General features: G+C 41.4%; 1 protein-coding gene across 3 annotated transcripts in view; it reads left to right on the top strand.

Moving 5' to 3' along the window:
• Positions 1-25,090, top strand: part of CNKSR1 (connector enhancer of kinase suppressor of Ras 1) — a 90,386-nt gene that overhangs the window by 35,619 nt on the left and 29,677 nt on the right. For all 3 annotated transcript variants that reach the window (XM_068269212.1, XM_068269211.1, XM_068269213.1), the window contains exons 4-11: positions 537-621; positions 11,058-11,099; positions 12,182-12,298; positions 13,052-13,111; positions 14,921-14,989; positions 19,679-20,281; positions 24,502-24,554; positions 24,641-24,741. In XM_068269212.1, the coding sequence (XP_068125313.1) occupies positions 537-621; positions 11,058-11,099; positions 12,182-12,298; positions 13,052-13,111; positions 14,921-14,989; positions 19,679-20,281; positions 24,502-24,554; positions 24,641-24,741 (1,130 nt within the window). The remainder of the gene's footprint in view (positions 1-536; positions 622-11,057; positions 11,100-12,181; positions 12,299-13,051; positions 13,112-14,920; positions 14,990-19,678; positions 20,282-24,501; positions 24,555-24,640; positions 24,742-25,090) is intronic.

A 25,090-nucleotide genomic window follows, 5' to 3' on the forward strand; every position in this document is an offset into this window, starting at 1 on the left:
CGGCAGGACCAGCCTGCATCTCAATTTGACCTTTGCATATTTGCTTATAGTTGTAGATTGATGTAATTCAAAAATGATCTCAATTATAGAGACACACCGGCCAATATGTAATTAACTTTTGTTCCTGAGTTTTTTCCTAGGAGATCATTGTTCATCTTTTATTTATAATATATTTTCTGCACTGTACAATTGAAAAAGTACCAAAAAGTAGGTGAAAAAGTACTATCAAAATTATTTTTATTATTTACTTGCTTGCTGGTGATTTTAACATGCATTTTATTGACAAATTTGAAAATATAACTTAGGAGAAAACTCAGGAGAAAAGGTGAATTGCATCTATATCACCTGAGCTTGAAATTCTGATATAGGTGTATAATACATGTAGTTTAAATATAAAATCACTATTAAAAAGTACCTCCAGTGTATTTGTAAATGTAAATATTGGCATCCTTCTAGTACCCGAATGTATTGTTCCTAAATATAGTTGGATGACGTGTATACTTGGTACATTTGTAAATTAACGCTTGCACTTACAGGTATCTGTTCACACGTCTGAATGACTATTCTGCCTGTAGAGATGTAATTTCTTTGTGTGTAGAGCTGGCAGAGATGCTGCATAAGGTATGTGTCTTTCGAATGAGCATTAAAGTTTCCTGTATTGTATCTTACTTATCAAATCAAAATGGGGACATACATACAAGTTGCTAAGTTCTGTGTGTCCTTGTGCACTTGCCCTTTGTTGCAGTGCTTGAGACTTTATGGCTTTAAGGGAATCATGCGCAAGCTGCATTGCTTGCAGTCCTGTTTTTTTCTTGTGTACTGTATTGTGCAGGTGCACCTCTATGCAGTGATGTTCGTTTGGACATTTCTTACCAGTAATCCCTACTAGGCAGAACTAATGGAAGTACCTGGAGGATCTATGGTACAAGCTTAATTTGCTGTTGCTTTCAGAAGTTAGGAATGTACAGACTAGGCCATTTTAAATAGGTTCTGGTTCTTTACTGCTTGAAGCAGTGGTTGGGTTGCCTAGATAAAAGGTGACCATACATCATGCGACTTGGCGGCCGATCCACCATCCAATTCAATTATTCTAATTGTAATCGGATTAAAGTCGGTGCGTGCCCAACCGACATTGCGACCAATTTTAGGCCGAAATCGGTCGCATTAATTGGTTGGACATGCTGCAAGATGTAGGGCCGACTTATTCGATTGGGGGCACGGCGGTAATGGCGAGCGATATCGTGACAACCGACGAACGCAACGATACTTCCGGCTCTGTCCCTCCCTGGTTCCCAGTGCACTATACATTACTTGTCCGTAGCAGACGCTTATCCTCCGCTGGCTTCACACGCACTTTTTCATCCATATGCGCTCCCCATGTGGCTGTTGGAGTAATGGGGATGCGTGTCTAATGTCACACACTAATACACTTACACTGGAAAGCACGTGGGGCTTGTATATGGACAATGGAGTGAGACTGGAACCAGCGGAGGATAGTGGTGGCCACAGAGGAGTAATGTATAGTGCACGGCGGGCACATTCCACATTAGGGGGGCGGCGTTCGGTCGTCAAGGCGGTGGACGCGGCGTGCCTGGCTTATTACCGACAGATTTCATGCTAAAAATCGGGATCGGCCTGCAGTGTATGGGCAGCCGATAGATATCTCTCATCAGATTTGATTAGAGATGTTTGTCTCTTGGTTGAATCTGTCCAACATCGCTAGATGGATGGCTAACTTATGAATGCGCAGAACAGTGACGTGAGCGAGGAAGCACGTGAAACTTAGCTGTAGCTTTTTTAAACTATCTTCAGGTTCACAGACAGGTCAGAGTCAGTACTGATGGCATGCAAGAGTTGTATAATAAACTAATGTCATTATTGGTAGCAGACAAGCATTGTTTTGTAACCGGTCAAAGTCGGTAACGAGAGCAGAAGAGTAGTTGAGGTCAAGGCAAGCCAGGTCACCACACGAATGAACATTTGGACTATTAGAGCATTGAGCATGAACTGGAGCTGGTAAGAGCTTTCAGTATCTTCTGCTTCAACACCTGTCTAGGTCTGTAAGTGCACTCAAACGCACAACATTGCACACATGCTCACACAGCTTCCTGCATCTGTAAGGGCCCGCCTTGCGGTGTGCGAGTTCTGATGGCTCTGCTGTGCACATTTTTCCTGCACAGAAAAACGCTCTGTTTTCCTGACAAGTGGAAACAGGCAGGGCCGGTCCGCACATGAGGCGGGGTGAAACAAATTCCTCAGGCGGCACTTCTGGGGGGGCGGCACCCGCTTGTCCGTGGGTGTGGGGAGCCGCCGAGCTGGAGGAGGTAGCTGGAGGAGGTAGCGGGCAGGAAGGGGGTATTGGGCACAGCGGCAGGGTGGGGGGTCAGACCCCCCCCTCCCTCGCCTGGGTCCCCCAATCTGCGCTCCCCCTCCAGCTTTTAAAGTTAAGCAGCCGCTACTAGTAAGCGGCAGCAGGCGGGGATGACTCACCTCTTCCGCGTTCCAGCGTGCATTCCACTGTTGTCACTTCCTGCAATGCCGTCAACTTACAATACGGTGGGCGGTATTGCAGGAAGTGATGACAGTGGAACGCACGCTGGAACGCGGAAGAGGTGAGTCGTCCCCCGCCTGCTGCCTCTTACTAGTAGCGGCTGCTGCTTAACTTTAAAAGCTGGAGGGGGAGTGCAGATCGGGGGACCCAGGAGAGGGAGGGGGGGTCCGACCCCCACCCAGCCCCCTCCAGCTCGCCGGCCCCCCACCCATGGCTTGGCAAAAAGTCTAGGACAGGCCCTGGAAACAGGCTAATTAAGTTGTGTTGGTTGTGCGAATCTGCGTGCCAAAAACGCATTCAGATTTGCGATAGTGGAAACAGGCCCTCACTGCAGGACTGTGGCACACTCAAACATGCACATTTATCTTTTGTGATACAGCGCGCCTATTCTTTTTTTTCCAGTTTACGGTAATTTCTTTTTTTTTTTTTTTTTTTTTTTTTTACAATATGTTACAATATGGGATTTGTTATACACTAGGTCCAATAAACAGAACCTTATAAATAATATATACTTGTATTTGTATTGTATTGTTTAAAAGCAAATAAGTATGGCAGCCTCCATATCCCTCTCACTTCAGGTGTCCTTTAAAGTAACTCCGAGCAGTGCAGAAACTATGGAAAGATGCATATCATTTTAAAGCTCTCTTTCTCCTCTTTCCAATGATATATAAACCGCCGCCCTACGCCTTTTAGTTTTCGCTATTTTCGCGATTGAAATTGCCGCGGCCGCGATTTCAATCTCGAAAATAGAGAAAACTAAAAGGCGTAGGGCGCGGATTTAGGTGTCGCCATAAAGAGGAGAAAGAGAGCTTTGGAGAGAGAGAAAGAGGAGAAAGAGAGCATCTAACTATGGAAAGATGTATATCATTTTAAAGCTCTCTCTCCCCTCTTTCTGGCGACACCTAAATCGTCGTCCTACGCCTTTTAGTTTTCTCTATTTTTGTGATTGAAATCGCGGCCGTGGCAATTTCAATCGCGAAAATAGCGAAAACTAAAAGGCGTAGGGCGGCGGTTTATATATCATTGGAAAGTTCGCTGTCTTCTTCTCCGCCTGGTCCCGGCATCTTCTTCGCATCGGCTCCCGGCTGGCATCTTCTCCCATCGGCATCCGCGTATAACTTTCTGTCACTCCAGTGACAGCGGAAGTTCAAATAGAGAGCCCTCTATTTGTACTTCCGCTGTCACTGCAGTGACACAGGAAGTTATACACTGATGCCGTGATGCGGAAGGTGATGGGAGAAGATGCCAGCCGGGAGCTGGGTGGTGACAGCGGGGACTCGCGCCGGCGGAGCAGGTAATGTATCTCCGCTGTATTGCGTCGGTCGTCGGGCATTCGAACGCCACTATCGACGCACTCCCATCCCGAGAAAAATCTTCCGCACGGATGGATCGACGGGAACGATGGATTTCGGACGGAAATCCATCGTTCTGTCAGGAAAATCGTTAGGTGTATGGGCCCCTTTAGGCACAGACGTTCCCCTAGACCTGTGTAGGAGCTGGTTGGCAGAGCTTACTTTTAGCTGTTATCAAACAAACCAATTTCAAAGAACCTGTTGAGGAAACCATACACCAGCCATTTTCCCCAGCACTGCTTTCCAGGGCTGCGGTCTTCTAGAAATGTTATCTGTCAAAACAATATGATGGTGCAATCCAAGTAGCAGCAGGAGCTCTTCCAGCAGGTCGTAATGTTACCATCTTCAGCTCAGCTGTTTCAAGTCAAGTGACTAAAAATGGGTTATTTCGCTGCCGAATCCTAAAGTCACACAAAAGCCATTTGGGTGCTGTGTTTCAAATAGTATTTGTACAGCTGAGCCTGGATAGGTATAGTTAAATGCTGAAATCTACTCCCCTGCAGGTTCTGAGTACCTCTTTATTCAACAATAATTTTGCAAAAGTTATACAAAACTTGGTATGCATAAGATATATTGCAGTTAAAGTGAACCAAGCACCATTTTTAGCACCTAGGGCATTTCAATTAAAAGCAAATTAAAATGCATGCCAATAATATGTCTCGTTATTAAAAAGAAAAGAAAAAAAAGCTTCCATTTTATCCTTTTATTTTTACATTTAAAGTTTTTAGCACAGGTTTTATTAGCCTACTTCAGCAGGCCTGCCCGTCCATAAGTAATTGTTTTACTCATTAGCAAGAAGTAAACAATACCTTTTCATCAACAGAGGCGGTGGCTAATTAGTACAACTTCTTCAAAGGACTTATCTAGAGGGTATGTGTGAAGATAGCTTCTGTGACTTCTGTGAATTTGGAAGGCCAGAAGGGGAGAAGGAAACATGGCAGCTCCTAATAGCTATTACAAGCCAGGAGAAATTCCAGGGAAAGAAAGGGTGCTTAGTTCCCTTTAAAGTATTTACAACATCTAAACTTGATGGAAATGTTCCTATTTTACAGAAACCTCAAAGCAAGAGTGGACAAAAGCCCTTCCAAGAGGACCTGTCAGAAAAAAATTAGAAACATGCAGTAGTATATATGAAAAAGAATGATAATCAGAAAAACGTGGGCGCCCCCCTCACTCCCCCCCCCTCTAATAAAACAATACAAAAGTAACCCCATCATCACCCGCTCAGTATCCCCAGGGGAACACCCCACAGCATAAAGGTGGCAAACTTATGAGACACCCAGACACTCTAAATGCCCTGTGTTAAAGGGATACTTAAAGGGACACTTAAGTCAAACAAAAAAATGAGTTTTACTCACCTAGGGCTTCCAATAGCCCCCTGCAGCTTTCCGGTGCCCTCGCCGTCTCCCTCCGATCCTCCTGGCCCTGCCGGCAGCCACTTCCTGTTTCGGTGACAGGAGATGACAGGCTGGGGACGCGAGTGATTCTTCGCATTCCCAGACACATTAGCACCCTCTATGCTGCTATATGGTATATGATATATGCTATAGCAGCATAGATGGCGCTATTGTGGCCAGGAACGCGAAGAATCACTCACGTCCCCAGCCTGTCAGCTCCTGTCACCGAAACAGGAAGTGGCTGCCGGCGGGGCCAGGTGGATCGGAGGGAGACGGCGAGGGCACCGGACAGCTGCAGGGGGCTATTGGAAGCCCCAGGTGAGTAAAACTCATTTTTTTTTTTTTTTTTACTTAAGTGTCCCTTTTAAAGAAAAAAAAAATGATTTTTACTCACCTGGGGCATCCCTCAGCCCCCTGAAGCTGTATGGTGCCCTCGCAGCCTCGCTCCGTTCCTCCTGTCCCCGCCGGCGGCTACATCCGGGTTCGGCGACAGCCATCGACAGGCTGTGAGCGCAAGTGATTCTCCACGTTCCCAGCCGCTATATCACCCTCTATACTGCTATAGCGTATATATGTTATACGCTATAGCAGAATAGAGGGTGATCTAGCGGCTGGGAATGCGGAGAATCACTCGCGTTCTCAGCCTGTCGGCGGGTGTCGCCGAACCCGGAAGTAGCCGCCGGCGGGGACAGGAGGAACGGAGCAAGGCTGCGAGGGCACCATACAGCTTCAGGGAGCTGAGTGATGCCCCAGGTGAGTAAAAATCATTTTTAATTTTTGACTTAAGTATCCCTTTAACAGTACCTAATGCATGTCAATGTAAAAAAAACATCTGTTTGCGTTCTGCAATGTGAGTTTTTTTTAACCACTTAAGCTCAACTGGACGAACATTCTCGTCCAGTTGGGCTGCGTGCACTCCTGCGGGCCGCGCGTGCTCCCGCCGCCGGCCGTTAGCCCAGCGATCAATGAATGGGATTATAGATCCCATTTCATTAATCGAAGCCCACTGCAGAAAAACAGACAGCCTCTAATCAGAGGATGCGGTTTTTCTGAGTTACAAAAAGTCCCGTCTTCATTCTTCTTGCTGGAAGCGTATAATCACGCTTCCAGGACTTTTTCACTGTGGCTATCTTGTGGCCAAATAGTAAAACTACACACACATCCATTTTTTATCAAACTAATACATTATTTTACATTTTAAATTAGCTGTTTACCTCCCACACCAAAAATTACCCACATACAACTTTTAATACAAAAAAAAAAAAAATTACAATAAAAACAAAACAAAAAACAATGTAAATAATTACCTAAGGGTCTGAACTTTTGAAATATGCATGTCAAAGGATTATATTAATATAATTTTTAAAATTATGGGCTTGTAAATAGTGATGGACGCAAATTGAAAAAATGCACCTCTATTACCAAATAAAATATCGGCGCCATACATTGTGATAGGAACATAATTTAAATGGTGTAATAAGCGGGACAAATGGGCAAATAAAATACATGGTTATTAAAGTGGATCCGAGATGAACTTTTACTGATTGCATAATTGTGTTATTTTCCTATTGTTTATAGGGCATTCCTCAAGCCAAATACTTTTTTGTTTTTCGCTCAAAAGGTGGAGGGCGCTTATTTTGGGAACCCCTTGTTACTTGTGATTTGCCCGCAGCTAACCAATGAAGTGTGGGTACCCACTCTCCCACACAAATTATGAAACCTGAAAGCAAAACTCAGGTTGCGCTGGGCAAGTATATTGCTATATAATAATAATACTAATAGTGATTTAATGATGCCAATTGTGCGTGAAACCATATATAATTTTATTTCCTCCTATATAAAAATATCCACGACAAAAGTTAGAAATCATTCGTTATGACAATCAGTACCAGCTCATTAGCATTTCCAAATTCTTTCAAATTCATATAAATGCTTCACAATAAAAATCAGTATAAGTCAATCATGCATGACCCTCAAGCATGCATAGACTGCCCAATGTGTGCTTATAAAAAAGGTTGGGTGTTTTTTTTTTTTTTTTTTTTTTTTACTTTATGGATTTGTATATATATATATATATATATATATAAAATTGCCTCTGTAAAGGGACAATAACAAACAGTAGGTATAAGATGATAATCTATATTTGGCTCCTACAAGAGTATAGTTCCAATTAGGTTATGCTTAGTTGATTCAGGATCAAAAAGCCCCTCAGTGGTTTTATCCTCTGTATACTGCGCGTTCACTGCAAAGTTTTTTTATGCGTATATGATCCGTACAAGTTTGTAGTTCTTCATATGGTTACTAATACTGGTTATATACAGTTCTTCTATATGAGTCAATAGTACTTCAATTATGGTATTGGGTTACCTCCGAGATCTGATATTGCGTATGCGTGTCGTCTGTAGTGTTACTCACGCTCCCTGTTGTCCGTGTTCCATAGGGTGGCAAATTCACTCCGGGTTAAGAGTCAGAGCTCCGGCTGTCAGCTCGATGACTCATATCAGCTTCCCCGCACCACCGTAGTAGAATGTAGTGCTTCCGGGTATCGGCTTGTTCACTTCCTGGTGACGTCACCTGTGTCTCGCGTGTCCGTTGCCAAGTTACCGCTATTATGCAGTTCCACTTATGCTTCTTCCCAGGAGAATAAAGCACTCCTCCTGTGGCAACTTCTATCGTGAGCGTAAAAAAGGATAGGCTTACGCGTTTCAGCGGTCTTGGACGCCTTTCTCAAAGCCAGTTTACTACTTTTTTGTTTTTGTTTTAATACTCTAATTCCCTATAAACTATACAAGCCTCGCCCACAGCTTTTTCAGAGAGCCTTGGCACTGTAGCAAGGGCTTATGGGAGATCAGTCTGGGCAGGAGGAGGAGGTTACTAGCAAGAGATTTCAGAGGCAGGGGGGAGGAGAGCAGAGTAAATTTGTCACAGGCAGAGAGCTGGAGATGCTATCAGCTTTGCCTGTGTGTAATGTATACAAACAGCATAGCTGCCCTCATTGTATCACAGGAAGAAATAACCACATCCTACTGAAGCGGTTTGCAGCTAGATTTGCTGTGTAAACTATCTAAACTTTAGATAAGATATATAGACAAGTTACTTGTTATAGTTAGTTTTTCATCTCGGATCTGTTTTAATAGCATGTATTAATTTTAAATTATAATGGCCAAAAACTGAGAAATAATTATTTTTTTTCATTTCTTTCTTAATATTCATGTTAATATGAATTTAGAATAAAATAATTCTTAGCAAAATGCATCACCCAAAGAAAGCCTAATTGGTGGCGGAAAAAACAAGATATAGACCAGTTAATTGTGATGAGTAGTGATAAAGTTATTGGCAGATGAATGAGAGGTGAAAGTTGCTCAGATGCAAAAATTAAACAACCCTTTCGGGCTTAAGTGGTTAAACACTTGTTTTGTTGCATATTTTTCCAAAACGCATATAAAACGCACATAATGAAAGTCAATGGTGACACCGGGGTATTGACACCCAGCCATAGGGTAGGAGTACTCCTTCATTAATGACTGCGTTGGCCAAGTAGCCCTTATGGTGGGTAACATCTCAAATATCCACACACACACTTTCAGCTTTAATTCAGTGGGGTGAACAAAGCGATTGCATACAAATTTGAGTTAACTAAAGCATTTTCTTAAAGTGGATCCGAGATGAACTTTTACTCATTGCATAATTGTGTTCCTTTCCTATTGTTTATAGGGCATTCCTCAAGCCAAATACTTTTTTGTTTTTCATTAATACTCTAATTCCCTATAAACTAAACAAGCCACGCCCACAGGTTTTCAGCGAGCCAAGGCATTTTCAGACAGTAGCAAGGGCTCATGGGAGCTCATTCTGGGCAGGAGGAGGGGGAGGTATTCCTAGTCAGAGATTTCAGAGGCGGAGGGGGGGTTAGGTTTTTTTTTGCTCAAGATGCAGATAAGCCTGCCTCTGTGTAATGTTTACAAATAGCATGGCTGCTGTCATTGTATCACAGGAAGAAATAATAATATTCTATTAAATCTGTTTGCAGCTAGATTTGCTGTGTAAACTATCTAAACTTTAGATACCGTAAGTTATATAGACAAGTTGCTTGTTATAGTTCGTTTTTCATCCGCTTTAACACAAACTTAGTACATTACAAACTGCTTGTATGGGGCTTGGTGATGTACTGTCACCCATAATGAAGACAAGTGATTTGTTGATAGACGTTTAGTGTCAATATGTACAACCGGTGTAATTCTGGAGAGTGCAGAAGAGAAGCAGAGCTTGCTGCACTTTGCATATGAGAAACCAGTTTTGTTGCGACACACTATTTTTGAAATATTATTTTTTAGCCATATTATCTCTATCTCAGTGTTCTCCCCAGGCTTTTTTAGCCAGGTGCTCAACCAGGGCAATTTTGGGGAGCACCTGGCTGTCATCGGCTCGCTTCCTAATTTTCCTCCTATGCTGTAAGCAGAGTTGTGCTGCATTTCCCGGTTGCGCTCCACACGGCTACTTTTTTATGCCACCCGGATGGAAAAAAATCCGGGGAGAACACTTTATTTAATCTATCTATCCTAACAGACTGAGGCCCATATGCAATTCTCTTTTTCACCTAAGTTTTAACCTAGCAGATAATTTTTCATCTTTGATTTTAAATAACTTTCCAGTACTTTTCAACTAAAAAAGTACCAAAAAGTTGGTGTAAAAGTACTATCAAAATTATTTTAATCATTTTTTTGCCTTCTGGGAGCTTAAAAGGCATTTTATTGACACATTTAAAAATATCACCTAGGAGAAAAGACAGGTGAAAAAGTGAATTGCATATGGCCCTGAGGCCCATATGCTATTCACTTTTTCACCTGAGTTATCTCCTAGGTGATATTTTTAAACTTGTCGATAAAATGCATTTTAAGCCACCAGAAAGCAAGAAAATACTCAAAATTATTTTTAAGTACTTTTTCATTTACTTTTTGGTACTTTTTAGTTGAAAAGTGTTTTAAAAGTTATTTTAAATAGAAGGTGAAAAATTATCTCCTAGGTGAAAACTCAGGTGAAAAAGTGAATTGCATATGGGCCTGAGTCTCTGAATATCCATGTGTGTTTACATGCATGTTTTATTTTGTGTTGTGAGTAAGCAGGTTATTTTTATAACTGTGGCTCCAGTTTCACATGACAACTTGGGCAAAAATATTGCAGAGGCCAGGGCAACAGCACACACTTACTAGAAGCAAAGGACAATTTCCCAGTACGTGTCTTTGAAGGGAGACAAAACATACTCTTGGAAATGATTGCCAGGATGTTTTCTATGGACTGCAGACTGGACATCTGTTTTTCTCTGATACCAAGTACCGGTATTTATTTTGCCCAGTGTACCTTTCTATGAGGTGGTGTAAGCTGAAGACTGCTATATTTTTTCTCTTCATGATGCTGTAATCCCATTGTAACTTACACCTTTAGTAATTCTGGCTTTAAAATCCATACAGGAGATTTAAACCATTTGTTTTAGTGACTGGTTAATAATGGGTGACAAAATCGTTTTTTGCTGAACCGCAGTTTACTAGACACAGTAAGGATTTAAGTCTGGAATGGATGTTTTCAAGTCTGGATACTTAGTACTGTTATTGGTATCCGTGATTGCTTGGACAACTCCAAATATGTATAATTAACTTTGCTACAGTAATAGTAATGCTTACTTTAAATTATGCTCCTTATCAGGTGGGATGTGAGAACCATTTAGCGCTCTCATTTTATTTACAGTTCTTTTATTTATTTCAGGACTGGTCAGATCCCCAGGTAGAGGCCAGGATTTTAACTGTTGTGAGTATCATTTCTGTGTTTAATTGCTGTAGTGAATATATTATAGTATGGCGTATGTTAGTGGGTCATTGTTATTAGCAGCTACATTGGTAAACCTGCACCTGCATAGCTACGTTACAGGTACAAGCCTCATTTGCTGAGTCCCTCATGTACCATCACTCTGTGGAGATTTGTAAAGTAAGCTAGGTATGTGCTCATGTTTCTGAGCCTGCAACGTAAAAAATCAGATGTTCCCCACTCGTTCACCATCCTTGCAAGAAACCCATATTCTACCATTTCTACCAAACAATCAGATTGTAACAAAGTGCAGAATAGGGCAAACTTTCCTTGACACTTTATGAGGAGATTGATTCCACCGTCCTGCAAACCAAGCCCCTACCTTTTCATGTAAACGTTGTGTTCAGTTTGATTGTTATTGGCCTTATTCTGTAATGAATGCTTTCAGGAGGTAGTGACAGTCTCTTAATATTCTATCTATTGCGTAAGGCACTGTGATGAATCTGTGCTTAGTCATCTGGCTGCAGTTCCTGCCAATAAGTTAACAAGATCACGTGTGTGTGTGTGTGTGTGTGTGTGTGTGTGTGTGTTTTTATGTATGTATATATATATATAATATAATATATAGCCAGTGCTCAGTAAAGTGTATCCAGCTCGAAGTTTTTATGGAATCTAATATCTACTCTATTGGAGATGTCTGAAAGGTTATGCTTGCATTTAATTTGACACTTACCACCTAAGATTGTTGCAGACCATTTATGTACACCTGTTCTGCATTTCACGATGGCAGAGTATTGGAAGGATCTGCTGTTAATGTTTTGGTGCCAGATGCCACTTGTGGAGGCCAGGTCTCAGTGGGACAGAGCTGTAATGGTGGCACAAAGGGGGCCTACTAGGCTGATCAGTGGGTATACATACAGTATATATTATTTTTGTATCTTGTTAATGCCTTACATCTCTCTAGTGTTTTTAACATACTTATTTTTGTTAGCATCTTTCTGTTTCACTTTATTTTTATTCTCTCTCTGGACTCTAGTCTAATTTTCCTTGGTTAGCTTGACACTTAAACCGTGCTCTCTTTGCAGTGTGAGAATATCTGTGGCATATGTAAGAGTGTTCTGAATTACAGCCCTGAGAGTCTCCTCAGCCAGACAGCAACTCTGGAGTCAGTGCAGCTATATCCAGATCCTTCACACAGCTTGGTGAGAATTTACTTTTCAGCTTTTAGGACTGGAAATGTGACCAGTTTTCGAATTTGAGTACTGTAATGCCTCATTAAAATACTTTAATTGTTTTAGTTTTGGTGAACTTCATTGGGAAAAAATAAAGCAATTGATGTGTTTCTCTAAAGGTAGCCATACACCTAGTGATGATAGGCAGATTCAACCAAGAGACAAATCTCTCTCTAATCAAATCTGATTAGGGAGAGATATGTTGGCTGCCCATACACCACAGGCTGATGCTCATGCTGAAATTGATCAGGAATCGGCCTTGTGACGCCGCATCCGACCGCCTCGCTGTCCCGATGCTGTCTGCCCAATTTTTAATGTCCCCCTTCCCCCCCGGCCACTGAAAGATATACATTACCTGTCCGTGGCCTCCGCATGGTCAATTGTACAGCCAAATCGCTAGATGTGTGGCCACCTTAACTAACGTGAACGGTTGACTTTCATGTTACCTTGCTTGTCACAGCCTATGTGCGGTTCATCAGAAGGGACGGCACCGCACCTAGTGGAAAAGGAGCCTTTGTGTAGGAGGACAGTAAAATGCCTGGAACAGAAACTACCAAAATATTTAAGCTATGTGAGGAAATGGAATGTGCATGTTTTACACATTACTTGTTGTTCTCACTTACCATTGTTGTCTATAGCAGGGACGTTTGCTTCCTGAGAAAAAAAGGTTTTCAATTATGGCATGGTATATTAACTTCATCCTAATTCATTTGCCTATCATAGGGCCTTGAGATTAAGTCCACTTCTTCAGGACAACATTTTGTTTGCCGGACGGTAGACGAGGTCAGTGTTGATCAGTTAACATTTAAAAAAAAAAATCATTAATAAGTATTGCTAATAATTCACTATTTTGTGTACCTTGCTTTAGTTTATGGTCTATACACTGCTTTTTGTGGGGGTTTTTTGCAACTCTTACATCCTATAAATTATTTCAGTGTATTATTTATCCTTTTTTTGGCAGTTGTACTCTACAGGGAGTGCAGAATTATTAGGCAAGTTGTATTTTTGAGAAATAATTTTATTATTGAAGAACAACCATGTTCTCAATGAACCCAAAAAACTCATTAATATAAAAGCTGAATATTTTTGAAAGTAGTTTTTAGTTTGTTTTTAGTTTTAGCTATTTTAGGGGGATATCTGTGTGTGCAGGTGACTATTACTGTGCATAATTATTAGGCAACTTAACAAATAACAAATATATACCCATTTCAATTATTTATTTTTACCAATGAAACCAATATAACATCTCAACATTCACAAATATACATTTTTGACATTCAAAAACAAATCAGTGACCAATATAGCCACCTTTCTTTGCAAGGACACTCAAAAGCCTGCCATCCATGGATTCTGTCAGTGTTTTGATCTGTTCACCATCAACATTGCGTGCAGCACAAACCACAGCCTCCCAGACACTGTTCAGAGAGGTGTACTGTTTTCCCTCCTTCTAAATCTCACATTTTATGATGGACCACAGGTTCTCAATGGGGTTCAGATCAGGTGAACAAGGAGGCCACGTCATTAGTTTTTCTTCTTTTATACCCTTTCTTGCCAGCCACACTGTGGAGTACTTGGACGCGTGTGATGGAGCATTGTCCTGTATGAAAATTATGTTTTTCTTGAAGGATGCAGACTTCTTCCTGTACCACTGCTTGAAGAATGTATCTTCCAGAAACTAGCAGTAGGATTGGGAGTTGAGCTTGACTCCATCCTCAACCCGAAAAGGCCCCACAAGCTCATCTTTGATGATACCAGCCCAAACCATTACTCCACCTCCACCTTGCTGGTGTCTGAGTCGGACTGGAGCTCTCTGCCCTTTACCAATCCAGCCACGGGCCCATCCATCTGGCCCATCAAGACTCACTCTCATTTCATCAGTCCATAAAACCTTAGAAAAATCAGTCTTGAGATATTTCTTGGCCCAGTCTTGACGTTTCAGCTTGTGTGTCATGTTCAGTGGTGGTCGTCTTTCAGCCTTTCTCACCTTGGCCATGTCTCTAAATATTGCACACCTTGTGCTTTTGGGCACTCCAGTGATGTTGCAGCTCCGAAATATGGCCAAACTGGTGGCAAGCTTGGCAGGTGCACGTTTGACTTTTCTCAGTTCATGGGCAGTTATTTTGCGCCTTGGTTTTTCCACACGCTTCTTGCGACCCTGTTGACTATTTTGAATGAAACGCTTGATTGTTCGATGATCACGCTTCAGCAGCTTTGCAATTTTAAGAATGCTGCATCCCTCTGCAAGATATCTCACTATTTTTGACTTTTCTGAGCCTGTCAAGTGCTTCTTTTGACCCATTTTGCCAAAGGAAAGGAAGTTGCCTAATAATTATGCACACCTGATATAGGGTGTTGATGTCATTAGACCACACCCCTTCTCATTACAGAGATGCACATCACCTAATATGCTTAATTGGTAGTAGGCTTTCGAGCCTATACAGCTTGGAGTAAGACAACATGCATAAAGAGGATGATGTGGTCAAAATACTCATTTGCCTAATAATTCTGCACTCCCTGTATACTCTTTTGTTTTACTGCATAATGTGTGCATACTTGTTGTTCTTAGCTTACCAGCTTTCTTCCTTTATTTAGTCTCCAGCCAGCCTTTGTGAAGGAATTCTTCCTGGAGATGAGATTGTCAAAGTGAATGACCAAGTTGTGGTATGTTAATAAGAGCATCTTTCATTCTCACGGATTTGCACTGAGCCATATGGTTCGAATATTCTAGAAAGTGCACCAGTCAAAAATACTTTATTTGCAGAACAAGCGTTGTTTATTTTCTTTTTCAGATATACATGTAAACTGAATAGGTCTCATTTAGTATGGCTCTGGAAAAATCTCAATTATACATCTATTGTTTGTGGAGAATCAAACATTTTCACTGTGGGTGCTTATCAGGGATTGGTTAATTGACCTTGCCATTGTTTACTAGGTTTTATGCCCCATGTGATAGTTGCAGTGATTGGCAGCAAATTGCAAGCCATGCTGCTTTTCTTAATGAATTTGTCATAGTAAAAATGTTTACAACAATTTATATAGTGCTGACAGCTGCTGCAGCACTTAAAGAGGAACTCCAGTGAAAATAATGTAGTAAAAAAAGTGCTTCATTTTTTACCATAATTATGTATTAATGATTTAGTCAGTGTTTGCTCATTGTAAAATCTTTCCTCTCCCCGATTTACATTCTGACATTTATTACATGGTGACATTTTTACTGTGGGCAGGTTATGTAGCTGCTCCTAGCTGTTTTGGCTGTTAGAGACAGCTGTATCAGCTAATTCCTGTCCGTGAACATTGTTACATTGTGGCAGTTTGCCCAGAGTACCAGGTACTCAGAGCTTCTTGTGGGAGGGGTTTCAGCACAAAATCAATCATACAGCTCCCCCTGATGGTCCGTTTGTGAAAAGCATTATTTTTCTCATGTAAAACTGGGTATTAGCTACTGATTGGGATAAAGTTCAATTCTAGGTTGGAGTTTCTCTTTAACATAGTTTTGTTACTAACTGTACCTCATATATATATATATTTTTTTATATCTACTGTGTAGACCCTGCACAAAGATTCAATAACTTCTAATTCAGCCATGCAGATTTGGATTCCAAAAGGGAGGTGCCCCTAAGTCAGGGGTGTCAATCTCAAATGCAAAGTGGGTCGAAATTGTACACTGGGACCTAGTCACGAGCTAACCTCAATGTCTACTGGCCACCTCCCTTCCTTTATAAAGTTCCCAGGTGTCTAATGGCCCCCCTCCAATCCCTATACAGTTCCCAGGTTTCTAGAGGCCCCCACCCTCCCCTATACAATTCCCTGGTGTCTAGTAGCCCCCACCCTCACCTATACAGTTGTTTAGTGCTTTCCACCTCCCTCCCCTATATGGCTTCCCTGGCGATCTAGGGCTTCCCCTCCAATATTGTTCCCTTGGTGGTCTAGAGTGGGCCAAACATAATATAAAGTGGAGAAACTATTTGAGTGCCAAATTTAATGGCTCTGAGGGCCAGATTTGGCCCGCGGGCCGGAGTTTGACATGTATGCCTTAAGTGCATAGTCCTGGGCCAATACCATACTGCAGAGCTTTCCACATTGGGGTGAAGGGTGCATTGTCAGGGAAGATAACAAATCCTCACCACCTCATAAAGTACAACATTTGGGAAAAAAAAGTGCTCTTCTACACTCCCGTGTCCCTCAGAAAGGAGGCTGAGTTCATTAACGTGTGGGGCTTATTGTGATAACCTCTGTAATAAGGCAGTAATCACATAGCCTTCCCCACCTATGTGAATAAATAAAAGGGATCATTGCATGATCTCTTACTTGCTGACCAATAATTGAATAATGGGGGAAAAAACCCACACCTGCAAAATATGAGATTGAACACTTTCTAAAATTATTTTCTTAAAATGCACGGTTGTACTCCTCAACTGTTGTCCACAATTTTATCTTTTTATCCTCCTCTGTGCTAATATTTTTTGCAGAATCATAGTCCATTCCTAGCACAAAGTGATTTGAATTTCATGCAGAGGCTTTCCATTGTTCCTTGCAAATTTGCCAATGCAAAGTCTTCTTGGGAAGGTCCTTCTTTTCACACATTGCAAGAATATACCATGTTTCCCCGAAAAAAAGACCTACCCATAATATAAGCACTAACATGATTAATACGATTTTAATAGATGACCTACCCTGAAAATAAGCCCCATTTTACAATCAGCCAGGATTACAGTTCTAAGTACCATACGATGCAACACATGACTGAAGACTTTTATGGGACCAGGCAACATGAGTAAAAAAGATTCTCTCGTTGCAAGAATCTCATTACTTTCTTCAGGGTAGGAGCACACTGGGCAATGTAGAAAATTATGCGGTTTCTGAAATTATTTTTGCTTTTTTGTATGCCTCTCTGGACAGAAGACTTCTCTTCACTGTTAGTACAGATGTACTGACATCCACCTGCAGCAAATACAACCCAAATATGTAGCTGTCTCCTGAAAAGGAGAAATCCTTGGCGTTTGCTGAGCACTCTTGGACATAGTGAAGCCTTTTTTACTGCACGTAAATTGCTGACCTCAAAGTTTAGAATGATACAGTAAATGGTTGTTTCCGGTGCAATATTCTTGGCAGCAATTTCCTTGCTTGTAAGGCCAGTTTGATGTAAAATGATGTTGGCTACGTACATTTCTTTTGAACTAACTGTTTCTTACACAAGAAGACAATTATTTGAAGCACCTCTCTTTCTCTTGTATAGGGTAGGGGGGTCTCTCTACCATCTTATTCAGGTTATGTTGGTAAGTGCAGTGTGGTATTGCCTTGCAGCATAGCACCCATCAACCTCTATAACACCTGGAAACTGTGGAGTTTTCCCAATACTGAAAGTCCACCTTATACTTCATATACAGTGGGATGCCAAAGTTTGGGCAACCTTGTTAATTGTCATGATTTTCCTGTATAAATCGTTGGTTGTTACGATAAAAATGTCAATTAAATATATCATAAAGGAGACACTCACAATGATATTTGAGAAGTGAAATGAAGTTTATTGGATTTACAGAAGGTGTGCAATAATTGTTTAAACAAAATTAGGCAGGTGCATAAATTTGGGCACCACAAAAAAGAAATTAAATCTATATTTAGTAGATCCTCCTTTTGCAGAAATTACAGCCTCTAAACGCTTCCTGTACGTTCCAATGAGAGTCTGGATTCTGGTTTAAGGTATTTTGGATCATTCCTCTTTACAAAACATCTCTAGTCCATTCAGGTTTGATGGCTTCCGAGCATGGACAGCTTTCTTTAACTCACACCACAGATTTTCAATTATATTCAGGTCTGGGGACTGAGATGGCCATTCCAGAACGTTGTACTTGTTCCTCTGCATGTATGCCTTAATGGATTTTGAGCAGTGTTTAGGGTCGTTGTCTTGTTGAAAGAGCCAGCCCTGGCGCAGCTTCAGCTTTGTCACTGATTCCTGGACATTGGTCTCCAGAATCTGCTGATATTGAGAGCAATCCATGCGTCCCTCAACTTTGACAAGATTCCCAGTGCCTGCAATGGCCACACAGCCCCACAGCATGATGGAACCACCACCATATTTTCCTGTAGGTAGCAGGTGTTTTTCTTGGAATGCTGTGTTCTTTTTGCTCCATGCATAACACCCCTTGTTATGCCCAAATAACTCAATTTTAGTTTCATCAGTCCACAGCACCTTATTCCAAAATGAAGCTGGCTTGTCCAAACATGCTTTAGCATACCTCAAGCGGCTCTGTTTGTGCTGTGGGTGGAGTAAAGGCTTCCTCTTCATCACTCTTGCATACAGCATCTCCTCGTGTAAAGTATGTCAAATGGTTGAATGATGCACAGTGACTCTATCTGCAGCAAGATGATGTTGAAGGTCTTTGGTGCTGGTCTGCGGGTCGACTGACTGTTCACACCATTCGTCGCTTCTGTCTATCCGAGATTTTTCTTGGTCTGCTACTTCGAGCCTTAACTTGAACTGAGCCTGTGGTCTTCCATTTCCTCAATATGTTCCTAACTGTGGAAACAGAGAGCTGAAATCTCTGAGACAGCTTTCTGTAGCCTTTCCCTAAACCATGATGGTGAACAATCTTTGTCTTCAGGTCATTTGAGAGTTGTTTTGAGACCCCCATGTTGCTACTCTTCAGAGAAAATTAAAAAAGGAGGGAAACTTACAATTGACCCTGTTAAATACTCTTCCTCATACTTGGATTCACCTGTGTATGCAGGCCAGGGGTCATTGAGCTTACCAAGGCAATTTGAGTTCTAATAATTAGTTCTAATGGTTTTGGAATCAATAAAAAAAAATGTTTTAAACAATCTTTGCGCACTTTCTGTAAATACAATAAACTTCATTTCACTTCCCCAATATCACTGTGTGTGTCTCCTATATGATACATTTAACTGACATTTTTTATCGTAACAACTAACAATTTATAGAGGAAAATTATTACGATTAACAAGGTTGCCCAAACTTTCGCATCCCACTGTATAATTGTGTATACACAAGTGTGTGTTTGACCTGTGGCTGGTTTTCTTTGCATGTTTTCTGTAGGATATTTTTTTTATATTGGGGCGATGAATGAGATTAGAAAGGTTCTGAGTTGATGCAACTTTTATCTTATTTTGTGCAATTTATGCAGCTTGGAAATTGACCAATAAAATGCAGCAGCTGGTTGTTTTAATAGGTCAAATTCCAAGCTGCCGAAAGTTGAATAAAATTAGACCAACCTTTGCATCAACTTGGTATTATTAGCATTTCATTGACCATCCTTATTTAGGTAATTGTAAAGATTTTGTTGAAAATGTTTTGTGATTTATTCTCTCTTTTTTATTCATTCATTTTCCCAGGTTGGCTGGACACACACAAATCTTGTGCACAAACTCCAGGAAAAGCTAAATTTTGTGACTCTTGTTTTAAAAAAAGTCTCTGTCCCTCTTTCAAAATTACCTTCCTCTCAAAATAAGAAAAAGTCACTTGACAAGTCTACATCATTGACTGACAGCGCTCCACCATCTCCATCTGCAAGTAACGTCCCTGTTTCTCCTACAGAACCTGGATTTTCATTTTTACTGAAAGCAAATAGTGTTCTAAACCAGTCAAAAAAACAGAAACCCCTCCTGACAGCACAAAGTGTTCCTACTCCCCTGATAGAGAACAAAGTATTCAGTGCAAAATTAAGTGGCAGATATTCAGAAAGCTTGGAAACAGCTTCTTCTACCAAGGAAAACCTTTCAGAAGCGAAGGAAGATCCTCCAAGTGGGCTTTCACCGCAGGGACATAATACTTGGAACTGCCCAGGGACAGCATATTATAAACCTCATGCATCAGTCATTTTCCCTTCAGTATCTGTTCCTTCATCTGAGCCAGAGACTTCCCCTGAGATGTTCTCAACAATATTTGCGAAAACACTCACTCCAATTGCTATAGAGTTGGATCCACAGGGCCTAAGGGTTAGTTCTTCAATCACCATGTCATAATATGATTTATAGATGACGTAACGATTTGCATGCTTATTGCAATAATAGTGTAGCATGTATATAAAATAGCAACTCAAATTAAGCCTTTTTGTTTACTTTACAGTATGGTTAAGAATGGTTAGTTTTTGTTTCAGGTTTTTATAGCTGTCTGAAGTGCATCCGTTATCTACAATGAAGAGTTTACTAGGAATCCAGAGATTGTGTCCAGTCCAAATTAATTATCCATCATATGGAAAATACAGTCCAGGGAAAGGAAACAAATTATTATTTATTGTGTTTATAAAGCGTCAACATATTACACAGCGCTGGACAATAAATGTATACAAGGATGACAGACATAACAAGGTTATACAACATAGAACAAAGTTATATAAGGCAAATTGTACAAGATACACAATCATGCGATTATGGGCTGGTTAGGTAGGCCCAGTAATACAAGTACAGGCTGCCATAGGAAAGGAGCACACAATCCTGTAGATTACACTAGGGAAGGGAGGACCCTGCCAGAGGCTTACAATCTAAGGGACAAATAAGTCCAGGTTACAGAAATCACTGGTGGTAACTAGGGTAGGAAGTGATGGGAAAACACAACATAACATAAACCGCAATAAGTAAAATCTGAAAGCAGTCCCTTCACTATCTTCAACAAAACCACTACCACTTTGTTTCATAATTTAGTGTTTAACGTGGAAATTACTTTTTGTCAAAGACATTGCTGAACAGATAGTGTAGCCTACCGTTTGCAATAAAATGTGTTTAGAAAATAGGTATTCACCAAAATGTGTCTCTATAATTATTTTAAATACAGTTTGTAGCATAAGACAACAACCTCACCATAGCTGTGAAGAGGTTAATAAGTCTCCCTTCTGGTTTATATGCCAGTATAAATTTCTTGTCTTTCAAGAAAGTGCTGTCTTCTCTGACTTCAATTCAGCCAACCTTAGACTTGTACAGAAATGACCTATCACATTCCCGTTGTCTTGTTCTGACGGAGTATGCAGTGCCATCACTCTCTGTTAGACAAAGCAAGAATTCCAGAGTGTCTTCAAAGTACAAACCGCTTTATTCAAAACATTCCAGAAAATGCAGCCATAGAAAACCCCTCTTATCAACCCCTTAAAAAAGTGATAACACGGCCGTGTTAGTATGGCATCAGCTGATGTATAAGGCAATCACACAATCATACACTCACACACTGAAATGGCCATCAGACGACTGGACAATAAGTATGATGTTAGTAGCAATTCAGGATAAATCCTTTGGTGGCATCCATCTAATAAACAATAGTCCACCTCGTGTCAGACGAGACCTTCAATCAGTATATGACGTAGATATGAGTCAATATTGCAGTAAGCCACAACAGATAACAGTAATTTTCTCCAAGTTTTCTTACATGACACGTCAGACATAATGGCTAATGAGGCTAGTATGGCAGGTATCAACAGAGTTCATCTCATGTAGCTACGCTCCTGTAACAATATTCTTACACACAAGGATGCCCCGCTGTACATCACACAACTTAGCGTACATCCAATTGTTTCCACTGTAAGGGCCCATTCACACTAGAATCACTTTTCTGAGCGTTTTGCGATTGATTCGTGTTTTTTAAAATCAATCCCATTCACTTTAATAAAAAGCGCAGTCATTTTTGTGTACGCGATCGTGAAATCGCTGTGATTTTAATGAAAGTGACTGGGAGCATTTTTTAAAAACAATAATCAATTGCAAAACGCTCAGAAAAAGCGCTTCTAGTGTGAATGGGCCTTAAGAGTGTTTCCACTAATGTGTTATCAGCACAGTTCATATAACTGTACTCAAGTAGCAAAAGTGTTGCACATACAAGATGCCCCGCTGTGTCTCACCCAACTTGCAGCTTGCATCAAGAAGTTTTCCACCACAGGGAGTCCAAGTACAGTAGCGCAACCACACAACGACCTGCCGCCTGGCCCGCCCGCTGAATGGACGCAGTGCTTGGAGTTGCACACTTCAGCGCATGTGGCTTAACATGCAGGCAGATACTCCAGCTGATGTGTCAGATCAGATTCACGTCGTGAAAGGCTGCTATACAAAATTTAAATACATGCTAAACAACTGCCCTATTCTGCCTATACTTCTAATTCATTTGTAAAACATGACTGATCTAAACTGGGGGATGTGATGTCACAGGGAAATGGGGTCTGCCCACATAGGAAGATTACTAAAGCCAATGAAGAAATAACAATGATTAGTAGATCAGGAACTCCTTAACTTTGTATCATGGAGCACTGCTTCCAATTGTGAAAGTATTATATATTCCAGATTCCAGGGAGAGACACATTTGCATGGGCATAGCAATCACCCCTGCAACCCCCCTTCGCAGGAGGGCCCAGAGGATTTGGGGGCCCCACCACCTCCCTTTCACTAACCACAAGTACAGCCAGTTAGCAAAAAAACCCTCCATATTCACTCAAAAGTGCAGGAGCATATGTGCAATTTGTTCCTGCTTCCAGAAGCTGCTTTACAGCAGAAAACTCTCCGCTGCATTCGTGGCTCCCGATCACGTGACCCGCATGGGGTTCGGGGACCTAGGGGGCCCCATGTTATCATTATTGCGGGGGGGGGGGGCTATTAAGTGTAGTTATGCCCCTGCACTTATGACTCATATAGCAGGGCCCTAGACAGCTCGCAATGTTATTAACATACTCCTCTGGAGCCCCCCTCCTGGATCCTTTTTTTTCCCTTCTTATAAAAGATAAAAATGCTCAGGGCAGGTGTATAAGTGTACACTCTCACAGCTACTAAGCCTATTCAGAAGGGAGGAGAGTGGAGGAAATAGCTGGCTGGAAATTGACACATGCCAACTGGTATATGAAGGTTAGCAGCGTTGTACGAATGTAAACAAAGCGGATTATTTCTGCTTGTGTTTACATTTAGCCTGCGAGTCGCGATCGGTGGCCCGCAGGCTATTCACGGAGCCCCCCGCCGTGAATTGACAGGAAGCAGCCGCTCGCGCGAGCGGCTGCTTCCTGATTAATTAGCCTGCAGCCGACGACGCAGAACTGCGTCGCTGGTCCTGCAGCTGCCACTTTGCCGACGCGCGGTATGAGTGCGCGGCCGGCAAGTGGTTAAAGAAAACCTGTAATGAAAAAAAAAAATCCCTCTGGGGATACTTACCTCAGGAGGGGGAAGCCTCTGGATCCTAATGAGGCTTCCGCCGTCCTTTTCCATCGCTGCATTCAAGTGCCCGGGCCCCCCAAAGTGCGGCGAGGTAAATATTTACCTACCGCTCTAGTTTCGGGTTAAGGCGGAAATAGCCGAACACGATTGATCTGCTGTACTGCACAGGTGCAGTACAATGGATACGATCAGCCTCAGCTATTTCTGCCTAGCCCGAATTAAGAGACGCTACTGCGCCTGCGCTGGATCCCGGAGAGGTAGATATATCAAGCCTTGTCAGGCTTGTCGGGTGAAGATTTGGGGGAGCCAGCGATGGATTCCCTGAAGCTACCGGGAGAGTGAGGCCTCATTGGGACCCTGAGGCTTCCCCCTCCCGAGGTAAGTATCCCCTAGTGGTTTTTTTTTTTTTTTTTTTTTTACGTTAGTCTGTTTTGAGGCCTGGAACCCACTAGAGCGCTTTAAATCGCTAGCGATTTTCCTAAACGCTCTACCAATGTAAATGTAACAAGTTCCACAGTAGCGATTGTGATTAGCAAAATCACAATCACAGAACATGCAGCATTTTGGCAGTGTTTACGCTTTAATGTAAAGTATTGAAGCTCATGAATCGCTACACAGAGCGATTTGTGTGCGATTTTAAATGACTGCACACTGTAAAAAAAATTAAAATAAACCGAAAGGACCAATCAGAATTCAAATCGCAAATTGCTATCACAATCCCTGGCAAAAAGCTTACACTTTTTAAAATCGCCACCAAAATCGCCAGAAAACGCTCATGAAATCGCTTAGACAAAACGCTAATTAACACAGAACATTAAAAAACGCTACCGATTGCGCTAGCGATTTGTAGTGGGTTCCAGGCCTCAGTTACACTTTAATGTAGTTCTTCAATACCAAAAGCCCACAAATCATTCTTGAAAGTTTCTTATGTATATCTAAAGGATGTGTGGCTATGCAAGCCCTAAGGTTCTTGACAGTAACAGGATATCACATAGGTAAACAGTGCAAAATTACTAATTCATCTTCTTCTTTCTTAGTTTACCTCACGTCCAAGAAGTGGGTCAGATTCTACCTCACCCCCAGTGAACAGGTACAATAAGGATGTCTCATACCTGCTTCATTTGTAGTTTTCTTTGTGGTTTATGTCTGTTTATTGTACTTTTGTACTTTTTGTAGCCTCTCTTTGCCTTCTTCAGTTTTGAGGCCCGCAATTTCTGACAGTAATCTGTTAAATAAAACAGATCCTGTAGATTCTGGACAAAAGAAAGGTCTGAAAGGTGAGCAATATTATTTGCAGATTGACCCTTTGTTTTATTTGCAAAATTCTCCAGTTTGTAATTGAATTTATTTAAACATTTATCCTGCCCCATTGAATTTATTCATACTTTTATTCTGCCCCTTTATTTGGACTGTGTGTTGTCTTGTACACCATCTTTTATTTTCTGATTGCTAAACTTCAACACAGGTTAACCAGGCATGTGAGGTGCTTTGTATGTGGTTTTACCACTGCTAGCAGTCCTGTGAACTTTTCTTTCAACAGTGTATATACTGTATATCATTGACTCTCTCCTTTACTTCAGTTATTGTTAGTTTAGCATCTTGGCTGCTTTCTGCTTGGCTGCTTTG

The sequence above is a fragment of the Hyperolius riggenbachi genome, chromosome 2 (assembly GCF_040937935.1).
Source record: "Hyperolius riggenbachi isolate aHypRig1 chromosome 2, aHypRig1.pri, whole genome shotgun sequence".
In the NCBI taxonomy this organism is placed as follows: domain Eukaryota; kingdom Metazoa; phylum Chordata; class Amphibia; order Anura; family Hyperoliidae; genus Hyperolius; species Hyperolius riggenbachi.